This window comes from Manis pentadactyla, chromosome 1 (assembly GCF_030020395.1).
Source record: "Manis pentadactyla isolate mManPen7 chromosome 1, mManPen7.hap1, whole genome shotgun sequence".
Lineage (NCBI taxonomy): Eukaryota > Metazoa > Chordata > Mammalia > Pholidota > Manidae > Manis > Manis pentadactyla.
The window spans coordinates 169880681-169903045 of record NC_080019.1 but is presented as its reverse complement, the minus strand read 5'-3'; the positions used below and the strand labels follow the sequence as shown (position 1 = coordinate 169903045).

Genomic DNA, 22365 nt, shown 5'->3' with positions numbered 1-22365 from the left:
CTACAAGGTCTACTAGGGTATGATAAATGTGAGGTCCCTCTTAGATATCCAAATGAACATGTCAAATCAGCAGCTGAATATATATAAGCCAGGATGGACATTAAGATTGTAGTAAGGACTCTGGAAGTCAAAAACCGGTCAATGTTTTTAATACTCTAGAAATGAATGAAATCAAGTTAGGAGAGTGTCTGGACAGAGAAGAAATATGAGGGCCCAGGACCAATTACTAGGATATATGAATAATTACTCAGAAGATGAGGAGCTAGTGAAGTAGAAAGAGAACCAGTAGAACTTTTTGTTGAGAAGCTGAGATAAAAGTATTTCTGTAAGGGGGCAGTGGTGGTTTATCAGGCTAAATGCTGCTGAGCTCAAAAGGACAGACAAGTGACTCTTGATTTAGCAACATGGAGATCATTCATGACCTGGAGAAAGGTGTTTTTCAGTGGAGTGCTGGGAAAGGAGCCCCATTCCAGCAAGTTGGGGAGGTAATAGGAAATGAAGAAATAGAAACCATGAGTATAAAATGGGTCACATGAGATCAAAAAAGGATTTTTTTCAGTTTTTGTTTGTTTTATTTTCTTTTTTAGAGCTGGGAGATACCAGCACATATTTGCATATTGAAGGGAATGATCCATAGAGAGAAATTCATAACACACAAGAACAAAGGCAAAATTAAAGGAATGCATAAGTGAGAATTTGTTAGAGAGCACAATGAAAGGGTAGCTTAAAATGAATGGAAGGCAGAGTGTTGGGGCTGGTATTGACTGCCCTGTACTTTTCTTAATTCCTGCTGTAATTACTGGTTTTCCTCTCTGAGCAGTTGTGCTGGATATATATATATATATGTGTGTGTGTGTGTGTGCTGAGCAGTTGTGCTGGATATATATGTGTGTGTGTGTGTGTGTGTGTGTGTGTGTGTGTGTGTGTGTGTGTGTGCTGGATATGTGTGTGTGTGTGTATTAAAATGATTCTTACTGTTTGCATGTCATTTTTGGTTAAATCAGAAAGATACCCTCATTTTATATCCCTTCTTAGCCTGAATGAATTATGTTCTGTGGAATCCTAGCTGCAGAGATCTCCACTGGAAGTTCCATCTCAAAGCAGACAGCATTGTTTCACATATTTGTTATCTTATCTAGGATGCATGGTATTAGAGACATTTGAAATACAAGGAAATGGAAAATATGGTAATATTAATGAAACACAGTCAACTCTCTTGAGGAATACTTAATCAAAGGAGGAGATACACATCTAAATTAAACTGCTGTGTAAGAATACAAAATTTTGGCTCAAGCAGATCTCTAATATAATAAATATTTTTCCATGGAAAGTAAACTTTTATTTAAAAAGTCTATTTTCCCCCACAGTCCACCCAAAAATGTTTTTTTAGAGCCCAGCCAGAGAGTTGGAAAGTGAGTTACATCGTAACTTTGGTGTGCACGTGAACAGAGTTGGCTGTGCCCGAGGGCTTCTCCAACAGCTTATTGTCTGTGTTAGTTTCCTGACTGCAAATTGCAGCAGCTGTATCAGCTATGGGGACATCTCAGCAGATGTGAAAATGGCCACTTGCTGTTTTCCTCCCACTTAACCCTCAGCTTCTTCTTGTTACTCATAAGAAAATTAATCTAAAAGTAAGATAAGGAAGTAAAACAAATAAAATAAAAATATATAGAAATAAGAAAAAAATTGTTTAATTTTTTTATTTCTGGCCATTCAATTCAACATCTCAGCTGTCTGGAATAAAGATTATAAAGGTGACTTTGGCTTAATATTTTAGACAACTTGGACATTTCATCTTGAAGAATTTGTACAGAAAAAGTAGCTTAGATTGGAAGATCAGCAAATCTCCCTTCCATATCAGAAATGTTCCCACGCTCTTGTTATTTTTTTCTCACAGAAGACTTAAACAGTTAAGCAGCTTGTCAGAATCAGCCTCAAGTGAAACAGTGGGAAATAAAGAAAAAGAAATTTAAATTACATGGTTTTGTGTTTCTGCTACATAGATGGCTATGAAGCACTATGAAGGAAGTCTGAAGTCTTTGTTTTTGCTCTTGTGACTTTCATAACAGGTGTCACTTGCACCACTCACCATTTTTTAGGTAATTTTCTTACTTTTATTATAGCCTTTTTCATTAAAAAAAAAGAGAAAGAAAAGAAACTATGATATCTCTATAGTACACCATTAAGTTTCTGTCTTTTTCAGGCATCCTAATAGTTATGAGGTGACATCTCATTGTGGTTTGATTTGCACTTCTCTGATGATTAGTGATGTTGAGCACCTTTTCATGTATTTGTTGGCTATTTTTATGACTTCTTAGAAAAATGTGTATTCAGGTCCTTTACCCATTTTTTAAAATGGATTATTTGTTTTTTTGCTCTTCAGTTAATCTGAGTTCCTTGTACACTTTGGATATTAACCCTTCATTGGATATGCGGCTTGCAAATAGTTTATCCTATTACATAGGTTGTTTTTTCAGTCTGTTGATGGTTTCCTTTGCTGTGCAGCAGCTTTTTAGTTTTATGAAGTCCTACTTGTTTATTTTTGCTTTTGGTGTTAAATCCAAAAAAATCGCCACCAAGACCAATGTCAAGTTGTTTAACCCCCATTTTCTTATAGGAATTTTATGGTTTCAGGTGGTATGTGCAAGTCCTTATCACATCTTCAGTTAATGTTTGTGGATGGTGTAAGAGAAGGGTCCAGTTTTATACTTTTGCATGGGGCTGTGTAGTTTTACCAGAACCATTTATTGAAGAGACTCTCCTCCCCCCATTTGTATATTCTTGGCTCCTTTGTTAAAAATTAGTTGACCATATATGCATGGGTTTATTTCAAGGGTTTCTATCCTGTTCCATTTATCTATGTGTTTGTTTTTATGCCAATACAATTTTTGATTTGTTTTGATTACTATAGCTTTGTGATATACTTTGAAATCAGGAAACGTGATGACTCCAGTTTTGTTTTCTTTCTCAAGATTGCTTTGGCTACTCAAGGTCTTCCGTGGTTCCATACAAATTTTAGGACTGTTTTTATTCTATTTCTATGAAAAATACAATTGGAATTTTGTTAGGGTTTGCAATGAATGTGTAGATTGCTGGGGGTAGTATGGACCTTTTAACAATATTAATCCTTCCAATCCATGAAAACAATATCTTTCCATTTATTTGTGTCAATTTCTCTCATCATTGTTTTATAGTTTTCAGTATACACATCTTTCACCTCCTTGGTTATATTTATTCCTAAGTATTTTTTTCTTTTTGATGCTATTGTAAATAGGTTTTCTTAATTTCTCTTTTAGTAGTTTGTTGTTAGTGTATACAAATACAACTGATTTTTATATTTTATAATCTGCAACTTCACTGAATTTGCTTATTCTAACAGTTTTTTGGTGGAGTCTTTAGGGTTTTCTATATTTAATATGTCATATGCAAACAGACATTATTGCTTCCTGCTTTCTGATTTTAATACTTTTTTGCTTGACTAATTGCTCTAGCAAGAACTTCTATTATCTTGAATAACATTGGTGAGAGTGGGCATCTCTGTCTTGTTCCTGATCTCAGAGGAAGAGCTTTTACCCAGTGGGTATGATGTCAGTTATGAGCTTCTCTTGTATGACCTTTATTATGTTGAGGTACATTCCTTCTGTGCCCAATTTATTGAGGGTTTGTATCATGACAGGATGTTGAATTTTATCAAATCCTTTTTCTACATTTAGTCAGATGATCTATGATTTTTATTCTTCATTCTGTTACATGATGCATCATGTTGACTGTTTTGTGGATGTTGAACCATCCTTGCATCCCAGGAATCCCACTTGATCATGGTGTATGATGCTTTTAATGTATTGTTCAAAATTGGTTTGCTAATAATTTTGTTGATATTTTGCATCTATATTCATCAGGAATACTGGTCTGTAATTTTCTTTTCTTGTTTCATCCTTGTCTGGCTCTGTTATCAGTGTAATGTAGGCCTCATAAAATGAGTTAGGAAATGTTCCCTCCTCTATTTTTGGAAGAGTTTAATAAAGACTGGTACTGTTTAAATGTTTGGTAGAATTCATCAGGGAAGCCATCTGGTCCTGTACTTTTTTTTGTTTGTTAGGAGGATTTTAATAATAATTCAGTTTCCTTATTAGTATATGGTTTGTTCAGATTTTCTAATTCTTCATGATTCAGTCTTGGTAGGTTGTATGTTTGTAGGGATTATTCCATTTCTTCTAGATTATCTAACTTATTAGCTATAATTGTTCATAGTAGTTCCTGATGATCCTTAGTATTTGTTATCTATTGTAATGTCTCTTCTTTCTTTTCTGATTTAAGTCTTCTTTCTTTTTTTGTTCTTAGTCTAGCTTAAGGCTTGTCTGTTTATCTTATCAATATACCAGTTCTTAGTTTCTTTTATTTCTTTCTTTCTGTATTCTTTCTAGTCTTACTTCATTCATTTCTACTCTGATCTTAATTCCTTCCTTTTAACTTTGGGCTTAGTTTGTTGTTCTAGTTCTCTGAGGTCTATAGTTAGGTTGTTCATTTTGATGATTTTTTTCCTTAATGTGTAAACATTTATCACTATAAACTTCCCTCTTAAAACTGTATCTTTGCTATATCTTGTAAGTTTTGCTATGTTGTGTTTCCGTTTTCCTTTGTCTCAAGGTATAGTTTCCCTTCTCATTTCTTCCTTGACCCATTGGTTGCTCAAAGGCATGTTGTTTAAGACTCACATATTTGTGAATTTTCCAGTTTTCCTCCTGTAAATGGTTTCAAATTTAACATTGTGGTGTTAAAAGATGCTTGATATGATTTTTGATCTCTTAAAAATTTCCTAAGACTTGTTTTGCGGCTATCGTATGATCTGTCCTGGAGAACGTTCCATGTGCACCTGGGAAAAGTGGGCATTTTACTGCTGTCTGTATGTGTCTTTTAGGTCCATCTGATCTAACATGTGGTGTAGGTCCAGTGTTTCCTTACTCATTTTCTGTATGGATGACCTATCCATTGTTTAAAGTGGGGAATTAAAGTCCCTTACTTTTGTTGTATTGCTGTCAGTTTCTCTCTTCAGAATGTTAGTATTTAGATGTGCCAATGTTGGGTACGTAAATATTTACAATTGTACATCCTCTTCATGGATTGACCCCCTTATCATGATATAATGACCTTCTTTGACTTTTGTTATAATTTTTGACTTACTGTCTGTTTTATCTAATTTCCTTGCTCTTTTGTTTCCATTTGCATAGAATATCTTTTTCTATCCCTTCACTTTCAGTCTCTGTGTGTCCTTAAAGCTGAAATGAGCCTCTAGCAGGCAGCATAGCTGGATCTTGTGTTTTTGATCCATTCCACCACTCTGTCTTTTGATTGGAGAATTTAGTGTATATACATTGAAAGTAATTGATAAGTGTGGACTTACTGTTACCATTTTAATTGTTTTCTGGCAGTTTTATTAACTCCTTTGTTCCTTGCTTGCTTTCTTCATGATTTGATGATTCTCTGTAGTGGCATGTTTTGATTCTTTTCTCCTTATCTTTTGTTTTATCTGTTATAGGTTTATGCTTTGTGGTTACCATGAAGCTTACATAAAAACATCTTGAGGTTATTTCAGTTTAAGCTGATAACTTCAACTGCATACTAAAGCTCTACATTTTTACACTCCTCCCATCAGTTTTATGTGTCTGATGTCACAATTTACATCTTTTTATACTGTGTAGTTTTATATAGTAGTTTTTAGTACTTTTGCCTCTTAATCTTTAAAGTTATAAGTGATTCTCACCTACTACCACTACAATATTAGAGTATTTCAAATTTAACTACATAGTTACCTTTACTTTGATAGTTTTATAATTTGATATGTTTTCATGTTACTAATTAGTGTCCTTTTGTTTTGGAAGAAGTTCCTTTAGCCTTCCTTGTAAGGCTGATCTAGTGGTGATGGACTCTTTCAGCTTTTGTCTGGAAAATTCTCTCTCCTTCAATTCTGAAGGACTCCTTTGGGTGGGTAGAGTCTTCTTGATTGGAAGGTCTTCAAATATATCATCCCACTCCCTCTAGCTTGCAAGGTTTCTGCTGAAAAATCCACTGATAGTCTCATGGGAGCACCCTCACATATAACAAGTTGCTTTTTCTCTTGCTGCCCTTAACATTCTCTCCATGTTTCTAATTTTTGACAATTTAATTTTCATGGTGCCTTGGTGTGTGTCTCTTTAGATTCATCTTTCATTGGTACTCTTTGAGCTTCCTGGACCTGGATGTCTGTTTTGTTCCCCCAGGTTAGGGAAATTTTCAGCCATTATTTCTCTGAATAAGCTTTCTGTCCCCTTCTTTTCCTTCCTGAACCCCCATAATGTGTATATTTGTCCCTTTGATGGTGTCCAATGAATGCCTTAAGCTGTTTTCACTGTTTTTTCATTCTTTTTCTTTTTGTTTCCCTAATTAGATGAATTTGGCTCTGTTTATTTTGGCCCCTTTCTTCTGTTTCAACTACGCTGTTGAACTCTAATGCATCTTTCATTTCAATTACTGTATCCCTCAACTGTATAATTTGTTGCCTCTTAATATTTTCTTTTTGTTGAATTCTTTGTTCATGCATTGCTCTCCTGAACTCAGTGAACATCTTTATGACCATTATTTTGAACCCTCTAGTGGGTAAAACCGCTTACCTCCATTAGGATAGGTTTTGGAGCTTTATCTGTCTTTTGTTTGGGACATATTCTCCTGTTACTTCATTTTTCTTGCCTCTCTCTGTTGGTTTCTGTGAATTAGTTAAAACAGCCACCTCTCCTAGTCTCGACGAGTGGTCTCATGTAGGAGATGAACCTCGTCAGTCAGCCCAGCCCCACTCCTGGCTATCTCTCAAACCTTTGTGATCCTATAAGCTGCCATCTTTGTTTTTAGTAGTTCCCAGTAGTTGAGTGTGTGCCAAGATCTATCAGTGTCTCTAGAGGCATGCTATGTTGAAGCTGGACTTTCAGGAAGCATCTTATGAGGTATGCAGTCAAACCCCTCTCAGAGAAAAACTGGCAGATGGGTGTGTTTCCCTTTTCCCTCAGGGCTGAGCCACAGCGGGGCAGGGGTAGGCGTGATAGCCACAGCAAGTGCTCACATCCATTAAGAACCATTTCTTTATTTGCTATAATCTTGTGTTTTCATGGACACAAGCCTCATGGGCTTGCAGAGCTAGGTTTTGAGGGGGCGCTCCCTTGGCTGGTTGTCTTAATAAAAGTTGATGCACTGTATGTGCCATCCAAGCCCTTCACTCCTCAGAGAGATACTGAGAGTTGTGTTATATGGCATTGTGCCAGGGACAGTTTATAGCAAGAGTGTGTTTCAGCCTTTCTTAAGCATTTCATTAACCAAATATAGAAAAGTCACTCAACTACGTTTGGAATTTCTTTCAGAGGGAATCGCTTTATAGCTATACATTTAGTGCATTCAGGGGAGGAGGGAAGTTGAGGAGCCTCTTACTATGGTACCATCTTGGTCTCTCCTCAGCATTTTTATTTTTTTCCAGAAAGAACTAGAGAAGCAGAAGAGAATTAAGAGGAATCAGCAACTGGAAGCAATAGCCAAAGAATATTATGAAAGGGTGTTGCTAAGGAAAAAAGGTCTAGAGCCTTGGAAGAGATTGAGAATGCAAAGCAAACAAAACATCCAGGTATAGTGTCATACTCTTTTTTCCCCAAAAATTATTAAATGGATTTTTCAAATAGGATAAATACCACTAGGCTTTGGGGCTTGGTAATTTAAAAGCCAGCGAGATAAACGAATTGAGTATGTGTATTTCTTTGTTTTGGATAAGAGTTTAGATTTGGTCTTTCAAGGTAGAGAAAGTCTTCTGTAGTTGAATGGGTTCGGAAAAAAACAAGAGTAAAATTTTTTATTAGAGATCTCTGAGGTAAGATGAATAGAGGCTTCTCTCAATTTTAGCAGTACTTAAAAGAAAAAAATAATTACCATAGGTATATTAGGTTTCTGCTCCAATAAACCTACATAACAAATAGCTCCCCAAATCAGTGGCTTACAGTTTGAACATGTACTTCTCACTCATGTCTGTGGGCCAGCTGTGGATTAGGTTCAGGGTTCTCCACAGCCTCTTTCTGGTGCCAGCAGCTATTCAGGGCACACTTTTCACCTGGCAAATATCTGAGTTATAAAAGCCAAACCCAATTATGTAAATCCATATGAAGCCTTTGCTTAATAATAAATCATGTCCACTTACATTCCATTGGCCAAAGCAAGTGATAGGGTTGAACTCAAGGTCACTGAAGGGAGAAAGGCTCTATCTACTCAGTTGGGAGGCACTATGAAATCACATACACAGAGTATGGACATATCATCCTATGATGGGGCACAGTAATCCACTTTACCACACAAAGATATCTGAAATCAAATACTATTGAAATTCAAGTTTATCCAGTGTATAGAACATGGCATTCAACTAAAGGATCAAGAAGCTCAAAATAGACAAAATGTTATCTTTAGAATTCTATTTAATAATAAGCTCAGTTATGTATACCAGTTATGACCACTCTTATTACACATTTGGTCAATACTGAAAAGTAGGCTAGTAGTTTTGGTTATGAAAACCAGGATTAAAGATGAACAACGCTTTATACTATAACAACCTCACTAAACTAAGTAATGCTGCAGGTTCTACCTGTGAACGTGACAGGCTGCTCTTTTCCCTCCCTAGTCAATCTATATTCAGTCTTTAGTGTGTTTTCTTCCTATTTTCACACTTCCTTTCCTTATCTTCCCTCAATGCTTTTACAGTGTTGTTTTCTCTGTTCCTGATTTTTTTGTCCTCAGCCTGTTTACCAGTAGTTCTGGAGTTACTAAGTATTCCAAACCAGTGAGGAGCCAGTTTGTGGTGGTCATGCCTGAGGGCAAGGGGATCCATCCTATTGGAAGCCTGGACCCATCTGTGCCCCAAGCCATTGTTATCTTGCTTTAACTTCTTCGTAGTAACAATGTCAGGGGTAACTAAGGGCTGAGTCCTTAGTTTTCTGAGTGAGTGAATCTGGGAATGCAATTTGTTTGCAATTTGAATTGAAGTTTGCTTCTTACAATATACTACCAGAAAGATTGGTCACAACAGCTTGCTATCCAATTGAGTGTTCTTAGTTTTATTGTGTTTTAAGTAGCTTTTGTCAGTTTTTTATTTTGCTTTTAATTATTAATACACAAAGAAAAAGCAGGCAGGGAGTGGAAAGACTCACTCTTATATTCTTATCAGTTTGTCTTTTTTGGTCCTCATTTTTGACTGAGTGAAATCAACAAAGGTATAAAATTTAGAAACAAACTTATACCTGTGGGTGACTAACCAAATTAAATTTTTTAAAATGTATTCATAAGTATAAAAATAGGAACAGGAGTCTGAGCTCAAAATGGTTTTAAAATAGAAAATCCCAATTAAAATAACAACAGGTAAATATAATTTCCAAACTTTCTTGTTCATAAAACTATCTGAAGACCTTACAAAAATGCAGATTCCTGATCCCACCTCCAGATATTCTCAGTAGGTCTGGGTTATTGGCTTGGGGGGTGCTGGGGGTGCTATTTTTATATTTTTTAAAAGTAGCCCAGGTGATTCTGACACAAGTGGTCTGAGTACATTTTGAGACTCACCTCTTAGTTCATAACAGGTATTATTAGTTTCCTATTGCTGTTACAACAAATTACTGCAAACTTTTAGTGGCGTAAAACAAATTTATTATCTTAAAATTCTGGAGGCCAGAAGTCCTGAACCAGACTTACTAGGCTAAGGTCAGAGTGTCAGCGGGGCAAGTTCCGTCTTGTGGTTCCAAGGGGAAATCTGTTTGCTTGCCTTTTCACTTTGTAAAGAAGGGGAGCAAAGCGCTGAGGAGAACTGACTTGGCGAGGTCACACAGCACGCTGGTTACAGAGCCAGCATGGAGCTCAGCACCCACTTCCTCCAGGAATCCTGCCCGGTTCCGGCATGCTTTGAGCGGGGTAGGAATCAGATTGTACGTAGATGCCAACTACCAGTTGAAATAAAAAAAAATAAAGAGCGGTAAAAGTTCTAGGGGACGATGAGAGGGTTATTATCTTCACCCATCAGTTGGCTTCCAGAAAGGAGTGAGAAAATTAAGAAAGAAGAGTCCAGTTAAAAGAGTTCCTGACTGGTTTATAACTTTTTCAGAATAGTTGCTTAGTATTTTCACTTAAATTCATGTAAGTGCTGTAGGCCATTTATTCCAACTACCATTTTCAGAACTTCCAAGAGACCTTCTGATAATCTTTCTTTCTCTTCCTGGTTGTCTGTTTTCCAGAGGGTAAAGAGCAGGGGCAGTAGGAGGCTGTATGTTTGTGGCTCCCCTTGCCTTTTGGTCCCCAGGCTGGCCTAAGTCAGAACAGCAGCAGTCTCAGGTGCCACAGAGGCCTCCAGGGATGGTCATTTTGGCCAGTAAATATGCTTGCCAAGAGATCCACTGAGATCAATCACATTCACAGTGCTGAGTGGCTGGAAAGGCTTAGAAAAATGTGTAATTGTCTGGAAAGGACTAAGAGAGAAATGTCTCTCCCTCCTACCTCTTGAGAGAGCGTACGTTACTTTTTAAAATCTATGAACTCTGAGTTATATGTTTATTTTGATAGAATGATACTCTAAGCCTTTTAAAAGACATTAAATTATTCATCATTATATTCTATCAAATGGTTTTGTGGTTAACTGATAATGTCTGAATTTCAATGCTGGTGACAGTTCATTCTATAAAACTAATCGAAAGCATTGGCATTTCCTCAATCATACAGTGGTTAAGTACATAATAAAGAGAGGTTTGTTATGAAGGTGCCGTCTAAGCTCCAGAACAAATGGATAATGTTGTCAGCCACCCACTTCAAAACTTGGTGCAAGTGAAATAATGGCTTTGGAGATTGTTTATTACATTTCTCTAATAACCAGCCAGTCACTGTGGTCTTTAGGGAGTCAGTATTTAAAGACTATGCATGTTATGAATCTAAAACCCCCATTATAATAGGGTTAATAATCAAAACTTTTAGGACATAGACTAAATGTCCTTAATGTTATTCCCTGCCTATATGTGGTTTACAGCATCATTTGCCATGGTAATGTGTTTTCTTTAATAATTTAAGATAGAAGGAATAATTTACTTTTCTCATTTAAAAAATTGTCCAGGTGGCCAAAGAACACCACTCTTTGGCCCTACAACGGAAATGCCTGCTGACCTGGTTCCAGTGTAGTCAGGAGAGCCTGGCTAGGAAGACAGTGCAGGCTGATCAATTCTATTCCCAAATATTGCTTAGGAGAGTCACACGGAGCTGGCTGAAGGTAAGGCCACAGGGAATAGAACTTAAAATACATGTCTCTGCTCAATCCTGTGTAAGAAAATTACATGGAACCCATAATGTCTATAGTCATTCTGTTTTTTTCAAGAAAAATATAAAATAGTCAATCTAATTCATTACTTTGAAATGGATATGAAAATGTCAAAGTTTTTGTTAGTATAAAATCTTAAACATGTTTCTCTTCACACAGTGTTCATCTCTCTAAACTGTAACATATCATTACATCAGCTTTTATTTCTATACTCATTTCTTGTCCTGTAATTCTCCAGTGATTTTACTAAAACCTACCCCCTTCAATCTTACAATGGTTTCTACCCACCTAGTTCCATTATTATTTTTTTAATTCATTACAGAGGGTGTTATCTTGGCTGCTCTTGTTATCATTTTCTCCTTAAGCCTCCAGTGTCCTTTGTTCCTTTGATTCTCTCTTTTGTATTGTTTGCTTTAATTCTTCATTTATTTTATTTGTCTCTCTTCTGTTCCTGTCCTCATCCCCAGTACCTGACTGATCTGGAGGAAGAAGTACACAAACTGTATGTACGTTTTCTTCAGAAGAAGGTTTTCAAGGCCTGGTTTAACATGGTCACAACGGTCAAGATGGATTCTCAGAGCAAGTACGAGACTGCAGTGGAGCACAGCCACAGGTAAGGTTTTGATCTCTAAGGAAAGTCTCTCACTGACTTCACAATTGGTGTGTAATATATTCTATGCCTGGAAAATGTCCAAAAAGAGGTGGAGGCTATGAGAGCTGGACACTTAGAGATACCACCAAGCAGGTGTGGAAATCCCAGCCTGCCCACCGCCTACACGGTGAAGGCAGGCTGGTAAACCCTCTGGAACCCCAGGGACCCCATCTTTGAAATGCCTGCCCTCTCTACCTCACAGGGACGGGAAAGAGAATAAACTAACATGAAATACATGAAACACACCTAAGCAAATACACTATGTTCTTTATTGGTCAGATAGGTTTATCTTTTAAGTTCAATTTTTTCCAAATATTGTGAAATATAACACAAATACAGAAGTGCTTAAATCATACAAATACAACTTAATGAATTATTTCAGACAGCCATGTCACTACCACTGAAGTCAAGAAGTAGGACGCTGCTGGTTCCTAGAAGTCCCTATAGGCTCCTTTCCAATCACAAGCCTTGCCCCTCCCTCCTACAGGGAAACTAACTACTCTCCTGACTTTTATGATGACAGTTACTCCTTTTTGACGTTTTTTTTTTTGTCTTTTTACTTTTACCTCCTAAGTGTGCAAGCTTCAAGGCAATGGTTTAGTTTTGCCTGGTCTGGAACTCTATGTGAGTGGAATCAGAGTGTATGTCTTACTAATATTTATAATACAGTGGTGTTTCTTACTTAATCCAGCATCCTCGGGGAATAAGGTATTCCAAAAATTAAGAATTTTAAGCAACTTGGATATAAATATTCTAAATTTCATCACACACTTCCCTTTGAGAGTAAACAAATGATTTTTCCTTTTTTTGGTGATGGGATAGGCATATGCCTTCCAGTTCTAAGGTGGGAAGACAGATAGTTGTGTAGGTGTAGAGGTACCCTTTTCTCACTCACATTCATTTTTGGTTGCTTTGTTTTCATTTATGTGTGTACATCTGCTTTTTAAGAAAGTGTACCTATCTGTTGCCATTAGAGTGCCCACCACCAGCAAGACCTGCTTGTCCTTGTTTAACTTAAAGCTCACTGAACTTGGTCGGCTGGGAAAACACAAGCAAGTTGATTTTAATTTTATCTAAAATAAAAGAAATAGGCAGTGAGTGAAAGTCTCAGAGAACCTGCCTTTGAACAGGTGCTTGGGCTTTAAAGTTTGAGGTTTAGGACTCAATGTCTGTGTGACCCTGGACAAATAACTTCACCTTTTGAAGCCTCCCCTTTCCTTTTCTCTAAAATGAGGATAAGGATAATGGGAGGTGAGTACAGGATGGTGGCCTGGAAAGAACCTAAACCCATCTCTTCCACATAGACCTCAAATCTGTAGCTACAAGTGGGGCAGTTCATCCTGAGGGAGAACTAAGGCCTGAGTGAGCACCTTCTGCACAATGAGGGACAAAAAGACCACATAAACAGGAGAAGAGATGGAGACATGGTAATGGAGGGAGCCCCACCCCCAACTCGACCCTGTACTGGGGAGGGATATCACTGACGGACCTGAGTATAGATTCTCTTGCCATGGGTCACAGGAAGGAGCCAAGATTTAAAGCAGTTTAAATACCAGTCACACTAGAGGTGAAAGAAAGCAATTTTCAGAACTAAAGCCCACACCTAATGGTGGGAAAACTACTAGAACTCTCTCCAGGACCAGAGATGCTGGCAAGCACCACTGTTTATCTTCTCCCTATGTATTGATAATGCAGGTGGGAGCAAGGTCAGAGTGTACACACCAGCTCCAGATTTAACCTAGGTGGTCTCTTGGGTCCAACCTGCACCCATACACCTGCCTGAGATCTAGCAGTCCCACCAAGGTGGTACTAACGTGACACCCACATTGATTTATGTTGCCCATGTTCCCTCCATCCCCAGCTGCCCCATTAGTGGGGCCCCCACTGGTGCCCACCTGGGAGACCTGCAGACTGCACCAGTCTACCTCTGGCTGCCCTTCTGTGTGACACCGGCCAGTGCCCACACAGGAGAACCCTGGACTGAACTGCTTTGCTCCTAGCCACCTACCAGTGCAGCCCTGGCTGGCACCTGTTGGGGAAACCCCTGGCCCATGTCCTGGGAAATTTAGCACTGAAACATCCCAGCCCACACCCACCCAGCCTTCAGCCAGCCAGCCAAAAACACCAGGCACACACAGTCTAGCCAGGGGACATTCCTACACAATCCACTCCTTTAAGATTGGGAGAGGTAGCCCTTTCACCTAACCTATAGAAACAAAATAGAGAAAGTTACAGAAAGTGAGGAGACAGTGAATATGCTAGAAACAAACAAAAAAAAAATGACAAAACTTCAGAAAAAGAACCAGAGTTAAGCAATCTACCTCATAAAGAATTTAAGGTAAGTTATAAAGATGTTCACCAGACTTGAGAGAAGAATGGATGAACTCAGTGAGAACTTTGACAAAGACACAGAAAATATAAAAAAGAACCAATCAGAAGTGAAGAATAAAATAAATGAAAAATATACCAGAAGGAATCAACAGCAAATTAGAGGCTGTAGAAAAATGGATAAGCAATCTGGAAGACAGAGTAATGGAAAGCACTCAAGCTGAACAGCAGAAAGGAAAAAGAATCAAATGAGCATAGGATAAGGGAGCTCTGGGACATCAAACATCCTAACATACACTATAGAGTCCCAGAAGGAGAAGAGAGAGAAAGGGGTGGAAAACTGAATTTGAAGAAATAATAGCTGAAAACTTCCCTAACTTGTGGAAGAAAATAAGACATCCAGGTCCAGGAGTCACAAAGAATCCTGAACAAGATGAACACAAAGAGGTCCAGACCAAGACACAGAGTAATTAAAATGTTAAAGATCAAAGACAAAGAAAGAATCTTAAAGCAGCAAAAGAAGAGCACAAGTTAAACTTATAAGGAAAACCCCGTAAGGGTATCAGCTTATTTTTCAGCAGAAACTACAGGCCAGAAAGGAATGGCATGACACAAAGTGCTGAATGGAAAAAACCTACAACCAAGAATATTCTACCTGGCAAGGTTATCATTCAGAATTGAAAGAACAATAAAGGGCTTCCCAGATAAACACAAATTAAAGGAGTTCATCACGAGTATACCAGCCTTACAAGATATGTTAGAGAGACTTCTTTAAGAGGAAAAGAAAGGCCATAACTAGAAGCAAGAAAATTATGAAAATAAAAATTTCCACTGGTAAAAGAAAACACATAGCAAAGGCAGTATAAATCATTTAAAAGCTAGGAAGAATGTTAAAAGACAAAAGTAGTAAAATCACTTCTAAAAATTAGTTAATGGAATCACTAAATAAAAAGGTATAAAAGAAAACATACATGAAACATGGAAGTAGAGGAGTAAAAATGGAGTTGTTAGAATGCGTTCAAACTTAAGTAACCATCAGTTTAACACAGACTGCTATATACATAAGACAACATATATAAACCACAAACCAAAACCACACAAAAAAACGGGGAATCCAACCATAACAGTCAAAAAAATCATCATGTACAAAGGAAGAGAGCAAGAGAAGGATCAGCAAATGACAAAAACAACCAGAATACATTTAACAAAATAGCAATAAGTACATACCTATCAATAATTACCTTAAATGTAACTGGACTAAATGCTCCAATCAAAAGCCGTAAGTTGACTGAATGGATAAAAAGACAAGACTATCTATATGCTTCCAACAAAAGACTCACTTCAGACCTAGATACACACAGACTAAAACTGAAGGGATGGAAAAGGATACTCCATGCAAACTGAAAAAAAAAAAAAGATGGAGTAGCAGTATTTATATCAGACAAAATAGACTTTAAAACAAAGACGGTAACAAGAGACAGGATATTATATAACGGGTTCAATCCAGCAAGAAGTTATAACAATTGTAAATATCTGTGCACCCAAAGAAAGCACCTAAACGTATAAAGCAAGTATTAAACAAAGGAAGAAATTGATAATAATACAATAGTATTGGGGGACTTGTACATCCCATTCATATCAATGGATATATCATCCAGACAAAAATTAATAAGAAAACAATGGCTTTGAATGTTACATTTTAACAAATGGGCCAAATGTATACAGAACATTACATCAAATACCAGCAGAATACCCATTTTTTTGAAGTGCACACAGAATACTCTCCAGGGTCACATTATGCCCACAAAAAGTCTAAATAAAATTAAGATTGAAATCATACCAAGTATCTTTTCAAAACACAGTGGTATGAAACTGGAAATCAATTAAAAGGAAAAAACTGGTAAAAAACAAATGTGAAAGCTGAACAGCCATGCTAGAAAAATCCCAATGGGCCCAAGAAAAAATTTTTAAAAATAACTAAGAGAATAATAAAAATAGAAACACAACAATGCAAAATCTTTGAGATGCAGCAAAAATGAAGTTTATAGCAACACAGGCATACCTCAAGGAATAAAAAGACTCTCAAACAAAGCCCAAAGTTAAAAGAAGGAAAGAAACAGTAAAGACCAGAGTGGAAATAAATGAAATAGATCCTAAAAACACAATACAAAAAATCAGTGAAACTAAGAGTTGGTTCTTTGAAAAGATAAAGAAAATTCATAAACCATTAGCTAGACTTATCAAGAAAAAAGCAGGACTCAAATCAGAAATTAAAGAGAAGTTACAACTGTTGCCACAGAATACAAATGATTATATGAGATTACTATGAAAATTCATATGCCAACAAACTGGACAACCTAGAAGAAATAGGTAAGTTCCTAGAAACATGCAATCTTCTAAGACTCTACCAGGAAGAAATAAAAAATCTGAACAGATCAATTACTACTAACAAAACTGAAGTGGTCATCAAAAAAAAACTCCCAACAAACAAAAGTCCAGATCCAGCTGGCTTCACAGTAGAACTCTACCAAACAGTTAAAGAAGAGTTAATACCTATCCTCACTGAAGAGGAAGGAAAACTTCCAGATTTATACTGTAAGGCCAGCATCACCTTGATACTAAAACAAGACAAAGATACTACAAAAAAAAGAAAATTACAGACCAGTTATCTCTGATGAATAGATACAAAAGTTGTCAACTCAGTATTAGCAAACCAAATTCAAAAATAAATTAAAAGGGACAGGGGATTAAAGATGGTAGTGTGAGAGGTGAGACAGAGAACTTCTCCCAAAAGCACATATAAAACAAAAATATAGTTACTACAACTAATCCTAAAAGAGGAACAGGAAAGGCTGTACCAGATTGCATACACCTGGAGAAAACAGAAGACCTCACAAAACGGGGTAATATGCCAAAGCCTTGATCTGGCAGGACCCAAGCCCTTCCCCCACCCCAGGTGACCGGCGGGAAGAAGAGGAACAGGTCAGGGAGGGAGTGGAAGCCTAGGACTGCTTAACACCCACCCCTGGAGATCTGCTGTGGAGCACAAACCTACATCGCATGGTGCTCTGGTGATGAGTGGGGTTGGAAAGCTAAAAAAGGCAGAATACTTGGAGAGAATGAGATTCAAGCCATTTGTGGAAGGCAGGGATCCACATCTGGCTACCCCCAATGTCAATCGAGGGATAGACAAAGAGTACAGAATATGATACCTAATATATAAAGAAAGGAGGAGGAAGAAAAAGGAGGAGGAAAAAAAGAACCTTTAGGTTGTATTTGCAATAGCATACTAAGTGAGGTAAATTAGACTGTTAGATAGTAAGGGAATTAGCCGTGAACCTTTGACAGGCACAAATCTAAAGCCTGCAATGGCAGTAAGTACATACCTATGGATAATCACCCTAAATGTAAATGGACTGAATCATCAATCAAAAGACATACAGTAACTGAGTGGATAAAAAAAAACAAGACCCTTCTAAATGCTGCCTCCAAGAGACTCACTTCAAACCCAAAGACATACACAGACTGAAAGTGAAGGGATGGAAAAAGATATTTCCTGCAACTAATATGGAGAAAAAAGCAGCAGTTGCAGGACTTGTATCAGAAAAAATATAGACTTCAAAACAAAGAAAGTAACAAGAGACAAAGAAGGACATTACATAATGATAAAAGGGTCAGTCCAGCAAGAGGATATAACTATTATAAATAACTGCACCCAACATATGTGAAACAAATACTAACAGAATTAAAGGGGGAAATAGAATGCAATGCATTCATTTTAGGAGACTTCAACACACCACTCACTCCAAAGGACAGATCAACAAGACGAAAATAAGTAAAGAGACAGAGGCACTGAAGAGCATATTAGAAGAGATGGACCTAATGGACATCTACAGAACACTCCATCCAAAAGCAACAGAATACACATTCTTCTCAAGTGCACATGTAACATATTCAAGTTAGATCATATACTAAGCCACAAAAAGAGCCTCAGTAAACTCAAAAAGATTGAAATTATACCAACAGCTTCTCAGACCACAAAGGTATGAAACTAGAAATAAATTACACAAAGAAAATGAAAAAGCTCACAAACACATGGAGGCTTAATAACATGCTCCTAAATAGTCAATGGATCAATGACCAAATAAAAACAAAGATCAAGCAATATACGGAGACAAATGACAACAATAATTCAACACTGCAAAATCTGTAGGATGCAGCAAAGGCTGTGCTACATGGGAAGTATACTGCAATACAGGCCTACCTCAGGAAAGAAATACAATCCCAAATGAACAGTCAAAACTCACAGTTAATGAAACTAGAAAAAGAAGAATGAGGCCTGAAGTCAGTAGAAGGAGGGACATAATAAAGATTAGAGCATAAGTAAATAAAATCTAGAAGAATAAAACAATAGAAAGAATCAATGAAAACAGAAGCTGGTTCTTCAAGAAAACAAACAAAATAGATAAACCCCTAGCCAGACTTACCAAGAAAAAAAGAGAGTCTGCAAACATAAACAGAATCAGAAATGAGAGAAGAAAAATCACTACAGACACGACAGGAATACAAAGAATTATGAGAGAATACTATGAAAAATTATATGCTAACAAACTGGATAACCTAGAAGAAATGGACAACTTTCTAGAAAAACACAACCTTCCAAGGCTGACCCAGGAAGAAACAGAAAATCTGAAGAGACCAATTATCAGCAACAGAATTGAATCAGTAATCAAAACTCTACCCAAGAACAAAACCCCAGACCAGATGGCTACATCACTGAATTTTATCAGACACTTAGAAAAGACATAATACCCATTCTCCAAAACAGAGAAGAGGAGGGAATACTTCTAAACTCATTCTATGAAGTCAGCATCACTCTAATATCAAAACCAGGCAAAGACACCACAAAAAAAGGGAACTACAGACCAATATCCCTGATGAACATAGATGCAAAAATACTCAACAAAATATTAGCAAACCAAATTCAAAAATATATCAAGAGGCTCATACACCATCATCAAGTGAGATTTATTCCAGGGATGCAAAGATGGTACAACATTCAAAAATCCATCAACATCATCCACCACATCCACAAAAAGATGGACAAAAACCACATGATCATCTCCATAGATGCTGAAAAAGCATTCAGCAAAATTCAATATTCATTCATGTTAAAAACTCTCAACAAAATAGGTAGAGATGGCAAGTACCTCAACATAATAAAGGCCATATATGACAAACCCACAGCCAACATTATACTTAACAGCGAGAAGCTGAAAGCTTTTCCTTTAAGATCGGGAACAAGACAAGGATGCCCACTCTCCCCACTTTTATTCAACATAGTTCTGGAGATCCTAGCCATGGCAATCAGACAACAGAAAGAAATAAAAGGCATCCAGACTGGCAAGGAATAAGTTAAATGGTCCCTGTTTGCAGATGACATGATATCGTACCTAAAAACCCTAAAAACTCCACTCCAAAACTACTAGAACTAATTTCTGAATTCAGCAAAGTTGCAGGATACAAAATTAATACACGGAAATCTGTTGCATTCCTATACACACGATGAACTAGCAGAAAGAGAAATCAGGAAAACAAGTCCATTCACAACTGCATCAAAAAGAACAAAATACCTAGGAATAAACCTAACCAAGGAAGTGAAAGATGTATACTTTGAAAACTACAAGACACTCATGAGAGACATTAAACAACATGCCAATAAATGGAAACACATCCCATGCTCATGTATAGGAATTATTAATATTCTCAAAATGGCCATCCTGCCTAAAGCAATCTACAGATTCATTGTAATCCCTATCAAAATACCGAGAGCATTCTTCAACGAACTGAGACAAATAGCTCTAAAATTCATATGGAACCACAAAAGACCCCGAATAGTCAAAGCAAACCTAAGAAGGAAGAATAAAGCAGGGGGGATCTCGCTTCCCAACTTCAAGCTCTACTACAAAGCCATAGTAATCAAGATAATTTGGTACTGGCACAAGAACAGATCCACAGACCAATGGAACAGACTAGAGAGCCCAGATATAAACCGAAGTATGTATGGTCAATTAATATATGAAAGAGGAGCCATGGACATACAATGAGGAAATGACAGCCTCTTCAACAACTGATGTTGGCAAAACTGGACAGCTACATGCAAGAGAATGAAACTGGATTACTATCTAACCCCATACACAAAAGTAAACTCAGGGGAAGGGGCGGGAGATGGCGGCGTGAGTAGAGCAGCGGAAATCTCCTCCCAAAACAACATATATCTATGAAAATATAACAAAGAAAACCCTTCCTAGAATAAAGACCAGCGGACACAGGACAATATCCAGACCACATCCGCACCTGAGAGAACCCAGCGCCTCGCGAAGGGGGTAAGATACAAGCCCCGGCCCCGCGGGAGCCGAGCGCCCATCCCCCCAGCTCCCGGCGGGAGAAGAGCAGGCAGAGCGGGAGGGAGACGGAGCCCAGGACTGCTGAGCACCCAGCCCCAGCCATCCGGGCCAGAGTGCAGGGCCCTCGATACTGGGAAAACAGGGCAGCAAGAACAGTGAGCAGGCACTGGAGGCTGGGCGACAGAGGGCATAAGAAAAGCGCGCGACCATTTTTTTTTGCTTTTTTGTTTTCGTGAGCGCTTTTTGGAAGTCTTAAAGGGATAGGGACCCCAATACTAGGGAAACAGGGCAGCAAGACCGGTGAGCAGAGGCCTGAGGCTGGCACCGGAGAATAAGGAAAAACGAGTGACCACCCTTTTTTTTTTTTTTAATTAAAAAATTTTTTTTTCTTGGTGGTTGTTGTTTTGTTTTGGCGGGTGCTTTTTGGAAGTCTTAAAGGGACAGGGCGGGTCACTTAATCCAGAGGTAGGGAATCCAGGGATCTCTGGGCACCCTAACCCCTGGGCTGCAGGGAGCAGGGAGGCCCATTACGGAGATAAACAGCCTCCCAGCAGCTCCTGCTCCAACGCGACTCCACCACTTTGGAGCAGAGGCCCGAGCCAGGCCACGCCCACAGCAACAGCGGAGATTAACTCCATAGCAGCCGGACAGGAAGCAGAAGCCCTGTCTGCGCGCAGCTGCACAGCACAAGCCACTAGAGGCCGCTGTTCTCCCAGGAGAGGAGGGCCACAAACCAACAAGAAGGGAAGTCCTTCCAGCCGTCACTCGTCCCAGCTCTGCAAACTATTCCTATCACCATGAAAAGGCAAAGCTACAGGCAGACAAAGATCACAGAGACAACACCAGAGAAGGAGAAAGACCTAACCAGTCTTCCTGACAAAGAATTCAAAATAAGAATCATAAACATGCTGACAGAGATGCAGAGAAATATGCAAGAGAAATGGGATGAAGTCCGGAGGGAGATCACAGATGCCAGAAAGGAGATCGCAGAAATGAAACAAACTCTGGAAGGGTTTATAAGCAGAATGGATAGAATGCAAGAGGCCATTGATGGAATTGAAATCAGAGAACAGGAACGCATAGAAGCTGACACAGAGAGAGACAAAAGGATCTCCAGGAATGAAACAATATTAAGAGAACTGTGTGACCAATCCAAAAGGAACAATATCCGTATTATAGGGGTCCCAGAAGAAGAAGAGAGAGGAAAAGAGATGGAAAGTATCTTAGAAGAATAATTGCTGAAAACTTCCCCAAACTGGGGGAGGAAATAATCGAACAGACCACGGAAATACACAGAACCCCCAACAGAAAGGATCCAAGAAGGACAACACCAAGACACATAATAATTAAAATGGCAAAGATCAAGGACAAGGAAAGAGTGTTAAAGGCAGCTAGAGAGAAAAAGGTCACCTATAAAGGGAAACCCATCAGGCTAACGTCAGATTTCTCAACAGAAACCCTACAGGCCAGAAGAGAATGGCATGATATATTTAATACAATGAAACAGAAGGGCCTTGAACCAAGGATACTGTATCCAGCACGACTATCATTCAAATATGACGGTGGGATTAAACAATTCCCAGACAAACAAAAGCTGAGGGAATTTGCTTTCCACAAACCACCTCTACAGA

At 38.2% G+C, this 22365-nt stretch overlaps 1 protein-coding gene across 1 annotated transcript in view; it reads left to right on the top strand.

The window, feature by feature from the left end:
* Nucleotides 1-22365, top strand: part of CCDC191 (coiled-coil domain containing 191) — a 115387-nt gene that overhangs the window by 80982 nt on the left and 12040 nt on the right. The window contains exons 14-16 of the mRNA XM_036883499.2: nt 7499-7642; nt 11147-11299; nt 11815-11960. Coding sequence (XP_036739394.2) covers nt 7499-7642; nt 11147-11299; nt 11815-11960 — 443 coding nt within the window. The remainder of the gene's footprint in view (nt 1-7498; nt 7643-11146; nt 11300-11814; nt 11961-22365) is intronic.